General features: G+C 31.7%; 1 protein-coding gene across 1 annotated transcript in view; it reads left to right on the forward strand.

Annotated features, from left to right (window-relative positions):
• Positions 1–24,142, forward strand: part of LOC108684149 (ecdysone-induced protein 78C) — an 86,433-nt gene that overhangs the window by 52,259 nt on the left and 10,032 nt on the right. Inside the window, exon 4 of the mRNA XM_018188271.1 lies at positions 20,709–20,833. Within this exon, the coding sequence (XP_018043760.1) occupies positions 20,709–20,833 (125 nt within the window). The remainder of the gene's footprint in view (positions 1–20,708; positions 20,834–24,142) is intronic.

The raw sequence follows: 24,142 nt of genomic DNA on the forward strand, positions 1-24,142 counted from the left end.
AATAAATTTATATATTATTTGGAAATATAATTTGCTAATTACGCATTGCCTTTTTTTCAAGTGTTTGAAGAAGAATATAACGAGTAGACACAAAGCATGTCAGCTTAATGTAATGTTCACTTTGAAAAAAGAAAATAATAAGAGTCTTTTTGAACAGAAATTTAGTTGATTATTTAGAAGATTAATTTTAGATATTATTATCGCGTCCCGAAAATAAACTTGCAGCGAACAACTTATGTACTCGGTACCGCTTATCAAATAATATTATGTAATACTCGTAATCGTATGTACTTCTATAGAATATATATGCACGTATCTCTGTATGCACGTATCACGTGTACGTTATATTATATATCGTAACCGCGGTGAAAGCGTCGAAATCGCGCACAGAAATAAAATCGCAACGGTGTGGCGCGGCGCACCGTCGAGTTGCAGCATGCGATAAAATCGATAATCCGACATCCATGCAACTCGTCCGGCTGCGTTTAAAACGCGCGCACGGACGTACTCTCTAATTCTGCATTTAATCCGGATTATTCGATGTGGTTCTTTTTTAATCTCTGTTACTTACTGTGATCCGATTTGAGAGGGAAACGCGCGAGAACAAAGTATTATTTTATATCCCACGATATGTATAAAAAGGCATATAAAATGCTTCATCAAACTAATAATAGTGAATAAGCGTGAAAGGTGCTAATAAAATTACATGGCTGATTAATAAGTGTATCATCTATCATCTGATTTCAGATTTGTTTTAATCCTTTGTCTATAGTCTGAATTTTTTTGGTGCGAAAAAGCGAAATTTTAAAATTCCTTCCTCATTTTTATTTAAATTTCATTTTTTATTAAATGAAGATTTCATTCTGAATTTCAGCATTTAAAAAATTACTTGCTAATGTAATAAAAAAGTAATTTTGGATTTTTTCACATCTTTTGAAAGTTTAGAACAGTAGAAAAACTTGGCTTGGATAAAAAAAGACTCAAACTGTAGGCAAATGGAGCAAAAATATGATTGCAGATGAAGGGTTAAAATTTTTTTCGATAATTTTTATCGATAATTCGGACAGGAATAGAAGACTGTTTTTGACGTATTTGCCAATAATTTTTGTATATGTGAATACTATACGCATTTAATAGATATGTAATAGATATAGGAAAGAATGAAATATCATACACACACTCACACACACAACACACACGCGCGCGCGCGCGCAAAAGATCTTTCCATCACGTTAATTCGAGCTCAATCCCATTTGCAATGACAATATAAACACATAAGCTGGATATTCTCTGATACGCGTTTCCAAATATATTCACTTGATTCTCATCTCGCATGTTTATATTAATGCGATTCTTGTATTAAAACTCAGAATTATACAACTGCGTCCGGCGTTTACGACGAGCGAAAAAATAGGAATGTCGCAGTCCTGTAGTATCTGTGTTGTCCGTACATTGTACTCGCATTGAATAGAGCGTTCATTTGTGGCGAAAAAGCGATGTTAATTTTAAAAAGTTTCATGAATACTGGTTGCTAAAACTTTCGCTGTTACTTCCAATAGTACTTCCAATGGTAGGTCGAAAAGAAACTTTCTTAAACGTAATTAATGCTCATTATGCAATATGAATATGCTGACATTTCCATAAAATTCTCCGAGTTAAACTTAACACTAAAGCTCCGCTTTGACTTATTAAAAAAAAAGAGTTACTTTAAAAAGATCGTAATTAATTGCGCAAATCTTGTTGCGAGAAAGATAATTTAATTATCTTTTTAAATTCTCTTTTCTGTTCTTTACTCGGACAAAACGTAAACGCACGCTTAGCATATTCTAATTTATATTTTAAGGTCAGATTCTTCAATAGAATAAAAATTCTTTTTTAACCTTTTTTTGCAATTATTTCCTATTTAACTAAATATTTCTCTATACGGAGGAAAAACTTTCTATCCTGAGTTAAGTACAATTTCCAGCAAAATATATTTATTATAAATAAAATCTTAACAGCAAATTTTCGTATATTTCTATGAATATATTTATTTAACAAGAACACTTCTCTTTTTTATCTAAAAGATATTTAACCAGAAATATAAAATATATTTTATAATATCAAATATTTGATTATGGTAGTAAAATTTTGCCACTTTTATATAGAATAGCAGTGACAATTTTACACGACAGAAAAATCTTTTTTCTCCTCGTAAGCAAAGAGCTTTGCTACAGTGAATTCTCTCGAAGTAAAATCCGCTTGAAATTAAATGAAACTTCGTTGCTCTGGAACTTAACTCGTCAAAGCATCTAGATTTTCGCACTCTCTAGTATATTTCAGTATAAATGAAATTAACCCGAACTAATGAAATCTCGACGCGTATTAGCGACCGCTTGTCCATTACACATATGACATCGTATAACTCGAGAACATCCGTTATATCATAAATGAAATTCTTGGCGCTCAGTGACTGATGCAACACTCGTTTTATCTCCGAGAATCTTGAGACTGATAATTTCACGGAAGTAACTTGCGAAGGATCGTTTAATTGATGAACTGGCAATTAAATGATTAATTGAATGTAATTAAGAAATGAACGAGGGAGTGCCATACCTTTCGTAATAATCCTCACAACAGTGAACTGACGCTATTTATAATTTATTTCTCATGTTCAGCATAAAAGCGGAAAAGCATTGATTGCGTGAGACCGGAATTCCATGAGCACAGTTTATATCTTAATTATTCGCATGCATTTTGTGCTGTGCTATCCTCATTAGAGAATCATTTTATATTTTTCAAATTTTTTACATTACTAATATATTTTTTTTCCGTCTACGAATATTTCGTCGAGTAACTTAAAATAAAATATCTGAAAAATTGAATAATAACTTTATAACTCAATTTAATAATAATTTTATAATATATTATAATTCTATAATTATGATAATATTAAAGAAATATTATATATTATAGTATAATAAGTATGTACATAGAATGATATATCAGCAAAATTAAAAATTTATAAAAGCTCTAGCATAAAATGAATTAAATATATAAATTTAGAATTAAACTTTAGTAATATAAGTGATATAAATCTATATTCTTCAATTTACAAATAACTTCTACTAAAATTTTAATTCAACAAGAGATAGCAAGAAATCATTTTACTTCATACTTTTCACTTTATCATATTTTTCGTATGCAAGCATATTGCGTTTATAACGAGGTAAATGGGTTTTTTTATCTTTTGCGGAAGTAATTATGAAATCTAGGATTGTACAACGATATGGCATGCATAACAATTATAGAAGTCGAAGTACTGCAGCGGGAAAAGCAAGACTGCGATAATGCGTCAACAGACACTGCATAACATGAAACAGGCAAATAGTATTATTTGTAATTATCTATTCGATAAGACAAGAGATTTATTAGATAATGTAACCTAGTAAATAGTTTAATTTATAATAAGACAGTATATTTACAAACAATTATTTCTCGGTGAAAACTTGAGTCTTAACAATTTATTTAGCTCTTAAAAAATGTATTGAAAATGTCAAAGTTATTGAGAAGATAATTACGCAAGAAGTAATTTCTCTCCATGTCTACCTTCTTTTTAATGCGGTGATAGTGAACATGTTAACGCATTGACTGTCACGTTGTATATAAATGATACTCATATTTCTTTAAGAATTACGGTTCTCGTATGAGCTATGACTTTATCTTCCGCTTAATTTGCATTCATATTCATCGTTCCTATACAGATAATGCAAATTAAAGAAAAATTTAAAATTTAAATTTCTAATCATGTCATAATTTGTGCGGATATGATTTTCATTCGAATGTGCAATGATCGAAGTGTTAAGACTAATTATTCATCACGGATTGATGATATCAGAAGCAGGAAAGCATATAATAAAAATTCTTGCAAAATATATTAAAATAGAAATGTTTTTTAATAAAACAATATTTGAGACACACTTATAAGATACATCAAAAACTTTCTTTTTGAAATAAAAAATCATATTTATCTCAATTCATCAGCTATTATATAGCTTATTTCTTGTTAGGCATAATTCAATTTCAAATATATGATTATTTGAATATGTTGATTACTAGAACATAAAAGAGTTTTCGCTATGTTTTACAAATTTATTTTATCGCTTACAAATGTTGTTTTATAACAAGTACTCACATTTTAAGGATTTTGTAAGAATTCTCTTTATGTAAAAAAATTTTTCTCACTTCTGACGTTACAATCCAAGATGGCTATAGTGAATAGGCAGAAAAATAAATGAAAAATAAATGAAAATTAAGGCAAATGAATGATACAGTGAGATCTCTATACTGGAAGTCTCTAGTCTCGTTGACGCAAACGAAAGCGGCGTTTCCTAAAGATATATCCAAGCGCATTAGTGACATAATTTTCCTGGTATATTTCTGTAACATGCCGGGGAGAGAAATGCGTCGGGTGCAAGGGGATGACAGCAGATGGAGAGAAAGAGAGAGAGAAAGAGAGAGGGGGGGGGAGGGAGGGAGAGAGAAAGAGGAGACCTCCAAGTGAGAGTCTAGCGATGCCGGATCCTTCGCTGAGTCTGGCCTCTCTCGCTTATAAAGCAGCTTTATCGACGTCGCGTTTCCGCGTTTAGTTGCACAACACCTGTGCTCGATGCCCTATAATTCTCTCCCACGCTAATCATGAAAATCCGTAAGGCATCTTCCTGATCAATAACGCCTTCCCTCGCCTTTCATCGATCTTTAATCTTTCATCAGGTACGCCCCGGGAATCGCCAGACTTTCTAGTTGCAAAGTTGTACTATCGCGCCAAGTCGTTTTTGCGATAAGCATTAGCTGCATTCAGCAGAAAAGGCAGCTTGGTATATGCTTGCTTAGTAAGTGATTCATTAATATGATTGGCTCTTGCTTTTAGTTCCTCGTTGAATTTAAATAAAAAAGAATCACACACAAAGTTAAATATCGATATATCTTTGAAATTAGTTTTTATTCGTGATTTGAAAAATCCTCTTTTTTTATCCATCAGAACTTTAAATTTTCTAATATTTTGATATTTTTGCGGAATTCTATTTTTCGATGAATTCTGTATCTCATTGTTGTTTCAACTAAATATAGAGTTATTTTTAATAATTTTTATAGATATCGCCTTTGCTTTTATCTAATATGTCGTTAATTTAATTAAAATGATGGAATTAAACAATTTAATTTAGAAAGAAAAATATATTAAAAACTCAAATTTGTTATTTATTAGAGTACGTTAAGATAGATGACGTTTATTTTGAAATTAATCACAGAAATAGATTTATAAAAATAGATATATATCTTTTATTAATTAATATTTAATTTTTAGACATGTTATTCAACATTAATAATTTCCCACTGAAGATGACCACATTAAAGGTCGAAACATATGTCAAATTTTTATTGTCAAATTTTTAATATTTAATCTTTTAATTAATGTATTTAACGTAATTATATATACTGTTTCCGCAATAAGAACATCCAACGTTTGGCTCTTAATAGCCCTTATTTATTTTGAATATTTGTATAGAAATAGATTTATTTATCTTTTAATATACATGAAAATAAAAAAATAACAAAATATTATTTTTATCTCAAGGAATTGGGTTACTATTGGACATTTGATATCTAACAGTGTAGATCTGCACGTTGGCATGATTTATCAAGAAACATGGCTGAAACAGGGATTTTTTTTTTCAAGCATCCGAGACTTTTTTTGGCTCGATATGGATATTCATTTGTATCGAGATATGTCACGCGTGAAATTCTGTACATAGACCACCCGGAAAATGGTTCCAAGCTCACAGTCGGCTGCAGAGTGCAGACATTCCTGAAGCGACCGTATATCTTTGGAATTGCATAACGAGCGCGGATAGGCGTTCGGACGAAGAGAGTAAAGAGAGGGACGGAGAGCGAAAGAAAGAGCGTGTGTGAGAGAGAAAGAGGGAGAAAAAAGAGAGATAGAACGGGATGTGTCAGACTTCTCTCGTGCGATGGAGATCGGCTGTAGAAAGTGCATTTGGAAAGCGAACGAGCGCGAGCGCGTAAACGCGATCATAAATTACTTACTTGTTTCGGACAAAGGCGCATGTACTGTATGTACGCGACGCTTTGTATATTTCTAGGATATGAGAGATTAGGGTTTGAACAACTTTTAATGATCGCGATTCTTTACCCGCGAGTAGCGAACTTATCGATTTGCTGATTTTCGGCACCAACGACGTTGCCAAGCACCGTAAGAATCTAATGAGATTTATGACCAGTATTCAGTTCTTATATTCAAAATCGTCTTAAGTTTAGTCTTGAGATGTCAAGAATCAGAGGGCCGCATTAGTGTCTTAAGAAAATTACTTAAGACTGTCTTGAAATAAGACTCGACTATGAATACCGGCCTATGAGAACGTTTCTATAACAAGGAACTCAACTCATCTCAATACAGAGACAGAAGTTACAGGAGAACTTAATAGCGATTAATAGAATTCAGTTATTTGAAATAATATATTAGTGTGCACGTTAAAATTGTCGTACATAAATTGACATGAAGATATGTGTTCGATATAAATAGAAAGAACGATTTTGCTGAAATATCTAAAATTTAGTTAGATACAGATCTGAAAATAATTTTATTAGATAATAATTACATAGGAATTTCAAATATGATAAGTAGTACTGCAAAAAGTTTTGACATTATGGGTTTGTTTCGTTTTCACGTTCACACATTGCAAGTATCGATTATTTTCTTGTTTATCAAATATTAAACAAGGACAAATAATATAATATTTACGCTGTAAGCATAAAACGGAACACTTTTTTTGGCAATTAGTTTGAATGTTTTATATAATGTTTTGATATAATGTTTTGATGATTTAACGAAATTAATTCAGATCCGTATTTAGCTAAAATTTTAAATACTTCAGCAAAATTACCCTTTTTATGTTTATGTCGTGTATTTTTATGTTTATAGTAGATCCGAGGAGCGAATGATTCGAGCATACTAATCTTCTCAGATTGTATAGTATAAGTAATATCTAATCTAAAATATATATAATGTACTGTTTAGATCGGATGAAAAAGTCCCCGATGTTTTTATATTATGTTAATATACAGAAAAAATGATTTTGCTGAATCACCTAAAGATTTAGCTAGATATAAAAATAATTTTATTGGATTATAAAATAATTACATAGGAATCTCAAGCATAATGAGCAAAGTAAAAGTTTTGGTATCCTGACAATCAATTTGAACGTTCTACATAATTATTTTGATGGTTCAAAATTTTCAGAATTGTATCTAGATAAATTTTTAAATACTTTCGATACTTAGCGGAACATCCTTTTTAAAAGCAACAAAAATAATCGTGTTCGGCGACACACTCTGTATAAGTTACATTCTGACATAATCGTGCCTAATTAATTGCAACTTGGTTAAAATATAGATAATAAACGATTATTTCGATTAGGTCGATTAGGATATGGTAAATCGTATCTGAATGCATCGAGTTACGATCGTTGAATCCGACAACCGGCTGCCACTAATTACGAGAGCCAAACACAAGCATACCCCGGGTGCTAATCTCACGCGTAACGGTACATGCGCCTATAGTCGCACCAGGCAGTATTTCCGGCATATTGCGCGATCGTTAATATTATCTCACACGCGTAATAGCGTTTATTACGCGATACGAGATCCCGGCCTTTATTGCGTATATCACGACGAAGGATCCCGCGGGAACAATAAAAATGAGATTCAAGTTCACGGAGATGACTCACGCGGCCACGCGATAATATCGGCAAACGTCTCAACGCGATGCAACCAACCACCGTCAGATTATTCCGGTTAGAATATATGAATTCCACAAACACGAGACTACCTAAGATGTGCGTTTATATTCTGCAGCATTAAATCAAATAATTTAAAAACCTTGCGAATTCGTCTAATTCAAAACTAATTTAATTGTACAAAAGTTTGTTTACAATGTTCAGTAATTAAAAATAATTCTTTAAGTGATGCTAATTAATTGACTGATCTAATAATTCCTTTGGAATATGAAATTTCCAGGAGTCTCAAAAAAATGCATTTTTTTAAATTATATTGGTAGTTAAAATGACTAGATTATAATTTTTATTAAAATTATTCGTATTTATAATGATTTTCTGAGATTTTCAGTGACTTTTGTTGCAATATATAAATGATTAAATTCACTAATTTACTTTCTATCTTTATTCTTTATATATATAGTACTTAAATATTATAGTAGAAAAAAGATATACATTATTCATCGATAGTTTTAATATTAAAAGTGAGGAAAATAATTCAGACACTTATTTGATTATTTTTATTACGAAAAAGAGAGAAAATCTGATAATTCTTTTCATCGAAATTTTGCAATTCCATTTGCGAGTTCCGAGAGAAAAAAATTTCGCTACGCATACTGGTTTATCTCTAATTTATTTTTCCGGGTTGTGGGACACTGTTGCATTCAATGTAACTCACACCTCAGCCCGATAAAAGGTATTGTCTTACGAGGCGAGCCTCGCCCTGGCACAGTGCGCCGCGTCAGAATGCCATCACGCATCGGCACTAGAGGCACACTCGCACACTGCACTTCGACACGATGGCGCGGACGGACGCGCAGGACGTGGACTGGAATACGAATGCTGTGACCCAGGCGCAGATGTATGCGACACGCAGCGCTTCCTTGTAAACAAGGGGCGCCGTGAAACTGCAGCCTAGGTCGAGGCCGTGCAGTCGCGAGTACGCGGTTGCAGTTGCAACCAGAGAGAATTACGCCATATCGTCTGTCTACTCCCTCTCAAGAGGTGTGGACGGCGATACTTGGTATTCTTAGAGCGCGAACGCGAGAATAATGTCGATCTTCGAAGGCTCCCGACGATACGATACGATAAATATATATTCCGAGAAATGTTAATGCGAGATAATGTGAGAATCACGACTAAAAAAGCATTCTGTAATCGGGAGAGACTGAATTTTCTCCAGAAAATATAAAATGTAATAAAAAGAGCTAAAATAATCCTATGAAAATTGACTGTCGGAAAATTCGATTAATTAATTTTTTATCAGCTCGAGCAGCGGGTTGTACTTCATTGATTAATAATTGATAAGTTAATTGTCGCTTCGTTATTGATATCTAATTATGCGACATGCAATCCGATCAGATTGTCAAATATTATTTTAATACAGAGTATGCGCTAATTCAAGAAATTTGCGTTATTAATGCAATTAAATATATTTTAAATACATTTTATCATTTTATCATGTCTCTTTCGTTTATAAGTTTATATTATCCTATAAATTTTAAATGTAGTTGTCTCGTAGTTAGCATTCTGGCGTGTAATGATCGACATCAGGATATGCCAATAAATAATATATATGTATATGAATGAATTCTATTTTATATGAATTTGTTTGTACATGTATATATGTGTACTTTATACGCATAATAAATTAATAGTACATTGTTATAATTACACGTATTGAAAGCTTAAATAATATTGTTAATCTATTCTAGTCTAGCTGTTTTAGAATAATGACTCTATGAAAAATTCATTATTATGTATTATATTGTTATTCTTATATCACTAATAGCTACAATAGCTTATATAAATGTACATTATATTCTACGCATATTTGATGCAACTTTTATAGATTCATTGCCTCAAATTAGTATTATTTGTGACTCACCAATACGACACGAAACAATGGATATATATATATATATATATAATGCATAATATTATAAGCCAACGTTACAAGATATTTCGAACTATAAAATACAAATATATCTGCAATGCGGAGTGTAATATTTAATATTTCAAAAAGTGATCATTAAAGTTTATAGAATAAATGTTTTTTATTATAAATGTTTGTTTAACTCCACAAATGGCAAGAAAATAATTATTATCTTAAAGATATTTTAAAAAGTAATTATAAAAGTATATTATTATGTATTAAACGTATTAATTTTATTTATCTCTTGCTAAAGAATCGTCAAACAAAATAATTATATAATTATACAAGAAAAAAAATCCGATAAAATATTTTCTAAAATATACTTTTGAAATTTTATAGACAGAAATTTTTTTCGATTTCTTGTATAGAGCAAAACATTCGAACAAATGAGAATAAATAATTAATGCCGTGAACAAGTGATAAGCAAGTCACAAATTATACTTATCCCAGGGTTGCTCCGTTTTATATGTCTCTCCAGAGAGAGATAAATAGATAGATAGATAGATAAAAGCTAAAAAATAGATTAGATAAAGATAAATTTATTATCATTCAAGGGCAAGCCCTCTAAGAACATAAAAATAAAAAAAAAAGTGTAAAAGAATAAAGATATACAAATAACAAAAGTAATACAACAAAAGTAATAATAATGCAAATAAAATATGAAAATAAATTAAATAAGGAGGAGAGAGAGAAAACTCAGTAATATTATAGAATGAGAGAGAGAGAGAGAGAGAGAGAGAGAGAGAGAGAGAGAGAGAGAGAGAGAGACTTTTTCTTCTCTCAGATTCCTCTCAGATTGCACAACGTGACACTCACAAAAACACGTTTTATTCCCATTGCGTGTGCTCTGATAATCAAAACACGATAATCACATGACACTTTGTACGGCACTCCCAACTTCGATTGTATAACGTGCATTACTTGTTATATTGCGAGGGAGGAATGGCACGAGAAAAGTTGACGCAACAAAGAAATTCAAAAATGGCAGAGAGTTTTAATAAAATTGCCGATTCTAAATCGCCGAATCTATCTGCTGTGCGATGACTTATTGTAATTTGCAATTAAAGTATAAAATTATAATTATAATTGAACTTAATAGTCGAAAGCGCCACAATGGATCGCTTTCAGATTAATTCGTTATGTAATTATGACATTAATGATCGAAAAATTTGAAATAATTATCAGTAATTTATTTTCTCCTGATAAAATCGATATGATATAATTACATCAAATTAAGAACTAATCAATTAAGATACAGAGTGTTTGAAAATCTGTGATTAAATTTCTGATTGATATATGTTGGCTTCCGATTTTGATTCATTTAATCTGGCAATCTGTATATTATTCATATTACTGCACTTACTTATTCAAAAGTATTGGATAGATTATATCAAATTAATAAGTGGAAAAATTTGAAAAAATTTACAGACGTACAATAAAACGTATTAGAGAAATATCTATCTCATAAATACTATAATAATTTTTAATTCGTACCCTCTATTGATTCCTGCCTCGCAAGTAATTAACGTAAAATGTCTGCCTCAATAAAATGTCTGTCATCTTGATACGTTAATGAATTGTTAATTATAAGAGTAAATTAATGATAATGGTTGTTCGTAAAAGATTATCGTGTCTGATATTTTTTAGTACTTGTCACGATTGCATCTCTCAATTTAATGCAACTAGAAATCCTCTAATTAGAGTCAAGATTCGAAACAGCCATTTTTGACTAATTCATCATTTTTATTTGATCTATTATAATATTTTAACAATTCTTGAAAGAGAAGAAAAGAAAAAAAAGATAAGACAGAGAGAGAGAGAGAGAGAGAGAGAGAGAGAGAGAGAGAGAGAGAGAAATAGTAAATGCTCTTCTCTTTCGCATGATTCTGCTAAAACTAGAAATTCTGCATATAAAATGCAGTTCGTAGACTGTAATTAGAGGATCTCTTAAATGCGACAACATACAGAGCTCATGCCGCTGCCTGTCGGTTCGAGTCAAATGTTAGCCAGATGATGAGCGCGTCAACTTTGTGAGCAATAGTAAGCTACACAATAACGACAAACATTGAAGCTGTCAACCAACTTGTTGACTTCTCTATTAAAATATTTAATATAGCAAACTAAATAGGGGAGATTGAGGTTTGGCACAGTTTTCACAATTTTGCTGTTAGATTTTTTAAATTAATTATTATAATTAAAATCATAACTAAGGTGATAAAGAGAATCTTTCTCTACGTTTTCATGTTAGAAATGATTTTATAGGTACATAGTTCCATTATACATAGTAACTGAAATACGAACATGCTATTATTATAACTCGAAAGATGAGGCAAATTCATGCACAGTGTAAATTACCTCTATATTAAATATATAATAATCTCTATATTAAATTAAGGAAAATAGAAATAAAAAATAAGTAGCAGATATGTACTTTTCTTAATAAAGATTACATTTTTTAAAGTTATTTTGTAATGATCATATAGAAAAATATTGCAGAAAAACAAATATAAGTTATTTTAGTTTTAATTTATTTTAATATGTAAATATTAAATGTAAATATTAAATATAAAGCATTCTGTTCGAGTTAAGTTATAATTAAATATCTGTACGTGTGGTATAATAATTTAAGCTAACCTTTTCTTAAATATGAGCTCATGCATCCTATTCCTCCATATGTCTGATTTTAATCATATTATTATAACAATTATTATTGCTAAAATAACATATCATATAGTAACATTCTTCTTGTAATTATGAACATTTAGATTAGCTTTCTCAAGCCGAAGAACATTAATACAAATTTATAAAACGCTTAAAAATTTACTTGGCTCTTCTTGAATCAGATTTTCTCGTTTTTTTATTGTAATATTTGTTTGATTTTTATAAACAAAGGGAAAAATTCCTTTGTTATAAAAGAGATATTTTATATTAAGTTTTCCATTGTTTTTTTGCCAAATTTTAAAATATTGGGAGTACAAATTAGTTCGATCAGTTTTTTTGTGCATTTATTTCAAAACAAAATGAATGAACAAATCAATTAAAGTATTGTCCATCGCTACCTACTACTTTTTCCCATCTCTCAGGCAATTTTCGAATTCCATCTCGAAAAAATAACTCGTCTTTGGAGACGATCCAATTTTGGAGCCAATTTTCGATTTCTGCGAAAGAAGTGAACCGGTGACTTGCTGCATCTTTCGGAACAACCAGTAATCAGAAGGAACAATGTTCGGAGAAAACGGCGGGTAAAACATCCCATTTGAGCGTTTTCCAAATATTTTTTTACGATTTCCGCGATATGAGGCCGAGCGTTGTCATGAAGAAGAATAACTTTATCATGAATAACTTTATCTATCTTTGCTCGTATCCGGCCGTTTTTCTCGCAATGCACAGCTCAAACGAATCAATTGTACAGCCGATACCGATCGCCCGTAATGGAATCGTCAGGTTTCAGCAGCTCATAGTAAACAAGATCCTTTTAGTCCCACCAGATGCAGAGCATGATCTTCGAACCATGAATGTTCGGTCGTGGTGTTGATGTTGATGTTGAGGTCGATGGCAACGATTGACCGGGCTTAGCGTAGTATTTTTTCTTCTTGGGGTTGTCGTAGAATATCCACTTCTCATCTCCAGTCACAATCCGATGCAAAAAAACCTTTTCTCTTTGAATCAGCTGTTCGCAAGTGAAAAATCGCCTTTCAACGTCTCAGTTTCAATTCATAAGGCACCCAATTTCCTTGTTTTTGAATCATTCCCATGGCTCTCAATCCAGAAATACAGAAACGACTTGTTGAGTTATCCCCAATGATTCTGCAAGCTCCTCTTGCGTTTGACTCTGATCTTCTTCCTCTAATTCTTTGTCTTCGAATTTTTTTGGCTGTCCAGAGCAAAGCTTGTCTTCAACGCTGAAATCTCCATCCTTGAATGTCGAAACCATTCCCTACATGATTTATCAGTTGGAGCAGTGTTACCATAAATTTCGACAAGCATTCGATGGGCTTCAGCCGCACTTTTCTTCCAATTAAAGCAGAAAATCAAAACCTCCCGCTTGGTTAATACAAAATTTGACATTTCAAACATAGTAAAAATCAAGGTTTTTGTATGAAACTTAAAGCGATATAAACTTATATCTTAATATTATTAGACATTTAACTTCTTTGAAACTGCCAAAATCAGCTGTCACTATGAACTATTCACAACAGGCTGGAACAATCTTTAGGGAAACGGACCGAACTAATTTGTATTCCTAATAGTAAAAAAATGATTGATGTATCACACAACTTCTTGTATGTCTGATTGATTCATTCACAATCAGTGATTTGCATATCATTCACTCTCAAAATTCGAAAATAATAGAAAAATTATATTAAAATTTAAATTGACAAGAAATGCGTAGATATGCATTAAAGAAACAGGCACTATCCACATAATACATATAATAATAATTTATAATCCACATTTTCTATCGCTTGAATTTCTCTACTTGAAATAAATAAATTACACGAAATAATTGGTTACGATAAATTCTCGTTGTTTTGTTCTTACGGATCGCGGAAATATACATTAATTACGCGGGCTGGTGAGTGAATGTTCGTTCAGAGAATTCGCGTTTCGAAAGGCAATACGACGGCACATGGAGCTTGTGCCTCTGGCTATCGACTCGGGTCTCGCTGTGCGAATGGCAACAAAGCGACCGCGTAAACACAAGAGAGTTGTACATCTCGTTTTGACCATATTGCCACAACAAAATATTTAACATATTACAAACTGAAGCACGGATATTAATTAATCGCACATTTGCGTTTCAGGTAAAATAGAGGTATTTACACGTTATCATACAACATATGTGTACAGCTCTATAATGAGCGACTCTTTTGAACGAACGCTAAAGAACTTTGACGTAACTGTTAACTGATTATCGGTGTACGTAAATTACCGCCCTTGACTATAGCCACGTGTGTATACGTGTGTATGTGTAAGTGTGTATGTGTGTATGAGAGAAATAAGATAACACAACGCACGCTGCATGTTGCGTCAAGCGAGTAATTCATTGTCGCCGCAAGATATTTAACGTGCTCGGAAAAAAACCGCAAAGAATAATAATCGCATGAGTCGATATTCGACAAGATCAACAATCGTTTTTGACTTACCTTAGTACCTGTTGAATTTCGAAAGGTAATGATACACAGCTTGTGCCGCTGCCTGTCCGTGCAGTTACTGCCGTGAATGATAATAAAGTGAGTGTATATTAATGTGTTGCACGTAAGCACTTTATATATAAACTATTTTAATAAATATTTACGTAATAGATACTTATCGTAAAACTCATCAGGTAAACGCGTCAAATATTCCTCATATTTCAGTTTAATTAAAAAAAAAAGCTTTTGCGTGCCGATCTTGCGTTTGATGCAATAAACTCATTAATGTTGCTTAAGATAATCATTAATTTTATTTGATCAAAAATTCCATTTAATGAAAATATTATTTTTAGTTTGATCTAATATATCTAATATGCCGCTATTATGATATCATTTTTGCAATTTAGATAATATATTTATTTTTCGTCGTTTACTTTTTTATCACATATATACACTGATACTATTTACGAAAAACAAATATTTGAAAAAGAATTATCTCAATTATAAAAATTCTTTTATTATACGTTTTTTTTTATGGATTATGCAATATTCAAAAACTTCGTAACCTCAGATATTTTAGAATTTACGATTCATTAATCTCGAGAATTTGCTCTTAAATTATTGTGCAATAATTGCGAGCATCTTGCGCAATTGCTTTTTCACGTTAAACATTTTCATAAATTTTCAATATGTTTCTCAGAGGTGAATAGGAAATTGCAACATTGTTCTCGTAATATTATATCATATTCGGCGAATATTTCTTATATGTTTCCTCTTCGTTTTTTTTCTCGATATCTCGTGAAAGCCTCCGGATCCCATTCTGTTTTCTTCCGGAGTGTCTACTGTCATGTCGAACACGCGTCAGTGCTCACCAACAATGGGGTGTACCATCGGTTGTTTCACAAGTACACGTAGATTCACACTTGTGATAACAAGGGGAACTTGGCGTTTCCGCGTAAATTGACATTCGACATGCCTGAACTCTTGACTAACAGTTAAACATTAGAACTAGGTAAATTATATAAAGGAATTAGATAAATCATTTAATGTTATTTTATTGAGGAAGCTTACATGATAGCTAAACGACGTTATTACATATATCCTTTGTAGAGAAATCTAATACTGGCCAATTTAATCAGCTACGAAAACTACAACTAACTTTTGAAACATACTGTTTGGAATACAGAATGCAAGTGAACTTTACGGCGATTGATAGAGAAAGGTTCAAAGTTTTCTTTTTTGCAATTAAAAATCTCATAGTATCAATCGTACAGATTATACAATCTAAAATTGTTTGTTTGAGTTCAAATAATCCGTTATTGCAATTGAGAGTTATAATACTGAACAACAGTATAATTATCATTATTTTAAATATTAAGAACACTGTTATTAAATGCTTTTAATACTCCAAAGAAGTAATTAATTACTGTACATCCTGACTAAGGTAATATTTTTTGCAATAAGTTCTTTATCGAATTAATTTATTATTTCATATATAGGAATATTTCAGTGCCTTATATTTATATTATTAGCGTTTCAGATCGATTGTAGTTAATGTCCGAATGGCGCACAGTCACACACCTGAGGTAATTAAGTTTAAATTAAGAATATATATTGTATTCATAACATCTACATCTAACTTTAACCGATTATTGGCGTTCTCTATCATATTTATGTAATTAATTACTATCTTTCAGTGATAAATTGGCAAATATTAAATTGACTAGTATTAGATTTCTGAGGCAAGCATTATTAAATTCGACAGTATTAAATTTCTAAGACAATAAAATGCCGCACATGTTTCTCACTCATTTTTTTTCCGAACAAGCTTCAATTTTTTTTTACCTTAACTACATTTATACATTTTGTTATTTTTAATTCAAGAGACTACTATTTCTCTTTTGATGCAATTGAACTGACAGTGTAATTGTAATTATATTATTCTTCGATTTAACGTAAAAAAAATTAGCATTAAAAAATGAAAAATTGAACGACATGTGTGCTGCATTTTATTGTCCTAGAAATATAATATTGATTAATAATTTTGTTATTTTTAACTTTCATGTGTGTCAAAATGTAAATCAATCTATTTCTACAGTTTGTTTTAAAGTAAGCAACGTCCATGTTAATATATGCACTTAATAAACTAAAAGTCAAATTTAATAAATTTTCTTTTGAGTAAAATTATTTAACTCCCATTGTTTTCATCAAATTAACGACATATTAAGTAGCAGCGACCTATAAAAATGATTAAAAACTCAAATTATAGATATAATTTGACATTATAAATTTAATAATGTATGGCTATCATTATTTTTTTGTCGACAAAAATATAAATCGAAACGTCAGACTGTTGTAGATAAATAGTTGGTCCAGATTTAATTATTCTTATTTGGAGTTGGATGGTTGCCAATAAACATTGTCGAAACGAGCTGCATATCGGTTTTGATATTGTCCAGCATGATAATATTGTTAGCATCGCATCATGCCGTTTATTCGAACGTGCAGCGCTTTCGGTGCATTTACCGCCCCGCTGATTTCTGAACAAAGGCGAATAGCCCCCACGTGGATATAGCGTAATCGATTTATTAGTAAACTGATGGATTATAGCGCCATGGAGATCTGGTATAGCTTTGAAAAAGACCTAGCGCATGATATAACATTACGTTATCGCGAATCTAAATTGTACAAATTGCAACAACGTGAAATATAAACTATTAGCAAGGAGTTATGATCTATAATATGATCATAACTCAAGTTAATTATTTTTATCGGAGGAAACACAAGCTAGTTATCACTCATGTAAAATAAATAGAAGATGATTTTTACATCTTATCTCTCATGTCGGGCAAGAAAGGTGATGTTTCCGCGAAAATAAACGCGACGGAAGAAAATAACATTTAGATTTATTCGTACGTGACCATTTAACATACGTCTTTAATGAGCGGCATGATTCTTTCGAACACGTACTGAAGAACTTTGGCTTAACTGTGAACTGATTACTAGTGTATGTAATTACGGCGCACCCATAAAAACTTCCGCCTTGCTCTCCTGAAATTACGGATCAACTAAGAGTTTCATTCATATGTATACACATACATACGCTAGTATAATCGTGCGTCTATTTTATATCCATTTATTTAACTAAGTTATTAATTAATAATATGTATGTAATTTTTATCATATTTAATTAATATTGTACGCGCTACTTACTTTGCAAGTGATTGTAATTACAAATTTTAATGAGGTAAGGATATAATATGAGGCGATATAATTATTGTATGAGGATTTACGAGAATTATATTATTTCCAAAATAAACCGCTCATATCGACCGTAATTAATACTCGATACATCTCGTGCTAAACGTACTGAATAATCAATATGATGATGGCGTGCTTATCAAATCATTTTAAGCGTGATTCTCTCTTCTCAAAAATTCGCCATTACAAATTTTGTGATTTATTGAATAACTTAACAATGCTTTTATGATGTGATGTCAATCGTCGATTACAATCGATCTATATTAAATCCTCTACTTTCATTATAATTTCATTACAATTGTTCAGCTAAATTCTAATTTTTACAATTATAATCCGTGTCATCTCTCATTTAACGAATCAACTTGAAAGAGAAAAATAAAAAATCCGTATACTCTCCTGTGCCAGCAATTTGTATTTTAGCTTTCATTTTTTGTTTTTTTACATCAATGAACAATGCTCTTCACGAAGAGTTAGCTACCGTGACATAGAAAGTTTCATAGCAAAATTGAACTGAATTTACTTTCCTCGATTTATCCTTTTCGATGTAATGATATAATTGATTATTAAATTTATCTTTGAATAGAGGAGAAAGAGAGAGAGAGAGAGAGAGAGAGAGAGAGAGAGAGAGAGAGAGAGGGGTGATATAAAATTTAACTAGTGAATTGCATTCCAAACAGTTTGTTAATCTTTTCACATTTTGTTAAATTTAATATCAGAATTATGAGCTATATAGAGAAAAACAAAGAATTCTTTAATATTTATATGGTATTATATACAATATTATGTCTCGTTTTTGCCAAGCGCTTTTATGTAGATAGAGTGAAACTGAGTCAAAAAGTCCTGTACCGTTTTGCAATTTTCGCAATAGCTAAAATATTAATTACTAAAAATCGCTGAATATTGGTCGAATATTGGTTTTTCAATAATTGTTTACTCAAATTCTATCAACTTTACAGAAAAGCAGCGAGAGACAAAAAATTTATGTTTATTTTCTTTTCATAAAGTTCTGAGAATTTTTTCAGAATTTTTTAATACGTATTTTTTTATGTTGTTATAGTAAAAATAAGAAAATGCAGTAAAAATTGATAAAAGTTCTTAGAGTTCTGAGAAGAAAATAAATGATTTTTGTCTCTTGCAGTTTTTCTGTGAAGTTGAGTATTTGAATAAAAAATTATTGAAGACCAATATTCAATTTTTAATAATTAATATCTTGTTAACTAATGTGAAAATGGTGGTAGAGGACTTTTCGACTTGGTTTAGTCCGCTCTATTTACACAAAAGCACTTGGCAAATTATCTGTCTTATGAGACACCCTGTATGTATACATTTAGTTAAAATTAGAAAAGATAAACAAAACTTTCTGTTATTATTGCGTCCGCTAAATGCACGTTATTCTGACTTATTATAGAAACAGTCAGTCTCGGTGGTACATTGTAATTGTAGTGCATTTTTAATGTCGAAAGAGCAATTGAACCGTAGTTACAGTTGAAGACGGTCGATTCTGCGAAACAATGAGCGTTTCCAATAGTTCATTGTCACTCGCAAAGGTAAAGATACAAGGAGTAGCGCCACGCGACGAGCCGAGTAACGGGGTTGCTCTTGATTGTCCTCGTGATGGTTAACGCGGATGCATCCAGCCAGCAAGCGGACGAGCGGATACCGTTTGCTTCCGACGATAGTTTCTACGGCCATCATAAAATCACATCGCGCGCAAACGGCCAGGCTCTCTTGGACTCGCTCTCGGATCAGAGAATTGTTCAACTTCTTTTTCTCCCTCCCTTCTCCCTCCTCTCGCTCTCTCTTTTCCACTTGTTTCACTCGAACCTACTTTTTCTCTTCTTCTCCTTACACGTAGATTTTCTCCACATAATGATGTCTTCTGGTAAAGGGTTTCACGAGAGAGACCAACGGTATACGGACGATCTCCTTCTCTCCCTTTGCCGGCGGCCCCGTTTCATTCCTTTTTGCTACTCCTTTTTCATTTCTTCCCTGCTCCACCTCTTCCTCCTCCTTATTCTTCTCCTTCTCCTGTTCCTGCTCTGCTCCGTCTAGTTGATGCCGCTGCGTCCGCTTCTTTTTCTTCTTCTTCTGCTCCTTTTCCGTAACGGTGACGCCGGCTTCCCGTTACGCGTCCAGTCAGAATCGTCCGAAGCAGCCTATTCCCTTCCAAGACGATGGGCTTCGTTGCATTATAGATGCTGAACGAATGAAGGAAAGATGTTACTAATGTTGGATGGATGTCCCGTTTGTTTTCTTGGAAACAGGAGAGCCTTGGGGGAAATGCACGACGCTCACGCGAAATAATCTTTCTTCGTTTAATACTTTACTACCTTTTATATACGTTCTATCTTTCCTTGTTAAAGAAAACATGACATGTGAAATTAAAGCTACATGAAGTATATTCTGTCGTAGTTACAAATAGTCTTACTAAACTGTTCATCTCGTTACAATCAATTTATTTTATTATTATATAATATATTTTATCATTAACTTTATTAGAAAAAGCAAAACAACTCATTAATTTTTTAAATTCTTATTTACTTACAGAACAGCATTACGCAGCAGCTGATTCCAACAGTTCGACGCCCGCTAAGAGCTTCGTACCTTGCAAGGTTTGCGGCGATAAGGCGAGCGGTTATCATTACGGCGTTACCAGCTGCGAAGGTTGCAAAGTGAGTATCCAGAATCCTAATCGAAAGCAAACAAAAAAGCAAGTTAAAATTTAAAAACTAGAACGAAACATGCAAGCTAAATATATCTACAAGCTGCAATGTCTACGTTAATTTTTGTATAATAATCGAAAGAAACAGTGAACGCTTTGCGTTAGTCGTTCTCGCATTCTTTAATAATTTATGCTAATAACTTGCTACTAAGAAAAATCAATCTTAAGCAGCTATATTTAAAATTACGTAAAATACGTAATTTTAATTTTAATCTGTTTCGTTCCGCTTAGTTTTTAATCTTCAATTCACAATCCTGAAGCTTCAATGTATAATATGATACGAGCTTAACGATTGGAAAAAAAAGATTTGTTAAAATAACTAAAAACTTCACTAATTTAACAAATCTATAGTCGTCATATACGGACAATCAGTTTTCTTTGTTAAAATAATAAAATTGTGAATAGCTGAATAAAATTAGCTATTATGGGTAATCATATTTATTGTACTTAATAGCACAATAATTTTATTAATAACAGCAAAGATAATCTTCTGTGAAAATTAATCGTATATAAATCAAAATTTTTAACAAAGCATATTGGCTACGTGTTTGTTTAATTAATAATTTTCTTTGTAAGAAAGAATAAACTGAATTATATTATATATACGGATAATAGCTTATAGACACACTTTCTTTGTTGAATCATCAAATCTTTTTAATTATAAATATTAAACTCGCGTAACAAGACATAGCTTTGCTGAACCACCCAATTAATTTTTTTCCATGATGTGATTCGTTAGTTTTATAAACCCAATTTTATATGACTCGGGAAGCAGCTGGGACTTCATTCCGCGCGGTTCACTATCGTAACAAGCTAAAGGAGAATTGTTCCATGCGCAGAATTATAAGAGAGAAGCTTGAGACACGATACATCGTTAGTTACTCTTAGCTTCCGATATCTTGCAGAATATTCACCGATCGGTTTAACCTCGCGGCGCAGCGGTGGGTCGAGTACAATTTACAACTTCAATCCGCAAGGATGCATGACGATCAGGTAATAATCCGCGAAACGACTCGTTCGCACTTCGGGGCAGGATATTTATCGGTACGCGCACTCACGTCTTAAGCATCGTGGGAGATGCACATCCGCCACGAAACGCCCGTACGCCGCTGCACGCCTGAGATTTCAAATGCGGAAGCCCTAAAGCCAGCAGAGTTAACGGTGAATTGGTGCATTCTCTTATTCGCTAGCAGCTAGTTCTGCGGGCAAATGCACGTAAACACATACATATGTGTGTAATCATAAATATGATTTTGCCGTGGAAAGTTCGCCTAAAATTAGCTAAAAAGTTCTCAAACGCGATTCATCCTCATAATAAGAATGAAGATGATTGCGTATTTCTTGTTCTACACGAAAAGAATGATTTTGTTGGAACATTTGAAAATTTAGCTAAATAAAAACTTGAAAATAATTTTGTTGGATCATTACAATAATTATATAGCAAACTAATTACTAAAATGTTGAAGAATTTTTGTAGTATTGCTTATTATTGATTCAAATTCCTAATTCTTACGCAGTTATTTTGATGATCCAATGAAATTACTTTCAGATTTGTATCTAGCTAAATTTTGAGATACTTTAGCAAAATCATTCTTTTCATGTATGAAGTTGTCACTTTTGGTTCAAAAAAGAGTAAGCTTGAATTATATCGCTCTCTTTCTTTCTTTCTAAAATATTGAGTTGAAGAAAAATGTTGATAGAGTTGAGATGTCGATTCACTTCTTTCTAACGAAACACAGATGTTAAGACCAGAAAATGTATAGTCTGTATTTATGTCTATGTTCGTCCTCGAAGTAACTTCCGTTTAATAAAAAAAAAGTTTACATCTAAGAATGTCTTCAATATCATCCAAATGGCTGCCAACACTGTTAAATTCCTAATGTCAAATTATATCTAATTTGAATTATTTTTCAATTATTTCTATAGATCGCCACTGTTTCTATTCAATACATCGTTAATTTATAACTAAACAATAGAATTCAATAATTTAATTCAATTAATATATATTAAATTGTACTGAAATTTTGTTTATCACTTATTAAGTGCATACATTATTTATTTTGAAATTAATCACAGAGTAGTATACGTTATAAACGATAATTAAAAATAACAAAATCATCATTTAACTCAAGGGATTGGATTACCATTGCTCTTTTAATGGTATACATATACTTGACTGTATAATATTCGTATTTTGAAATGTGGATTAAGCGAATATTCGATAATATTTGGTATCACAATATTCTCTCTTCCGAGCTGAGAATCGAAATCATTTAAATGAAACTTACATATGTTGATAGGAGTTTCTCAAATTAATATTTGATCTGGTTTATATCAATATCAAATAATATCAAATTATCAATAATATAAAGTTTACAATATGAATAATAAAACAAATTTTGTGCATACAGCTTATAAATTGTAATTTAAACTGCAACAAATCAATGGAACGGCTTGCCATTGTTCCGCGTCCGACTGGGCTATTACTACTGTGCTGCTACATTCGTCTGACCCGCATCGCGTTTTTACTACTGGCTGAATGTACGCGGTTCATGCTGCTCGCCTCTCCTTTATTCTCCACGTGTAATATTTATTATTGTACAAAACTCTGGCTTTCTCTTCCAGCTTTTATAACGTGAACATCTTGGGATATACAAATCTTCTGCGAACGATAACGAGATTTTTATGGAGTTAAAAAACATAAATCTTGTCCTCAATGCTTTATGCTTTCTACAATCAAGTTAAATTTTTTCTTAACGTGTATTGGTCGAAGTTTTGTAATTTTGAAAGACTCTGTATATAATTATGTAATGTAAATTAAATAAAAGTTATCGAAATAACTTTTTAAAAAAATCTTAATTAATTTTTATCAACCAAAATCAATTGTAATCTATTTAAAATTTTTATTTCAATTTAAACATTCTGTATATCTTTTGTTCTTTTTTTTAATGAAGCAATTTTTTATCATAACGAGATAAATTATTTTGTTAATTATATACTTATGTAATTGATCATTAAAACATTTAATACGTTTAGCAATTTTTTTCAAATATATACATATTTAATTTATGATATTGATTTATCAAATCATTTAATATTATTTATTTTTTTTTCTGTCACATGGTTGATGAGGACAAACAGACAGACGAGTTATAATGTATCGATTTTCTAGAAATGAGCTGAGGTCGCGCGCGCCATTGGTTATCAGTAATATCGACAGTTGCATTACGAGCAGTCCATCCATCGGGGATTCCAGGAT

This window comes from Atta colombica, unplaced genomic scaffold (assembly GCF_001594045.1).
Source record: "Atta colombica isolate Treedump-2 unplaced genomic scaffold, Acol1.0 scaffold126, whole genome shotgun sequence".
NCBI lineage: Eukaryota > Metazoa > Arthropoda > Insecta > Hymenoptera > Formicidae > Atta > Atta colombica.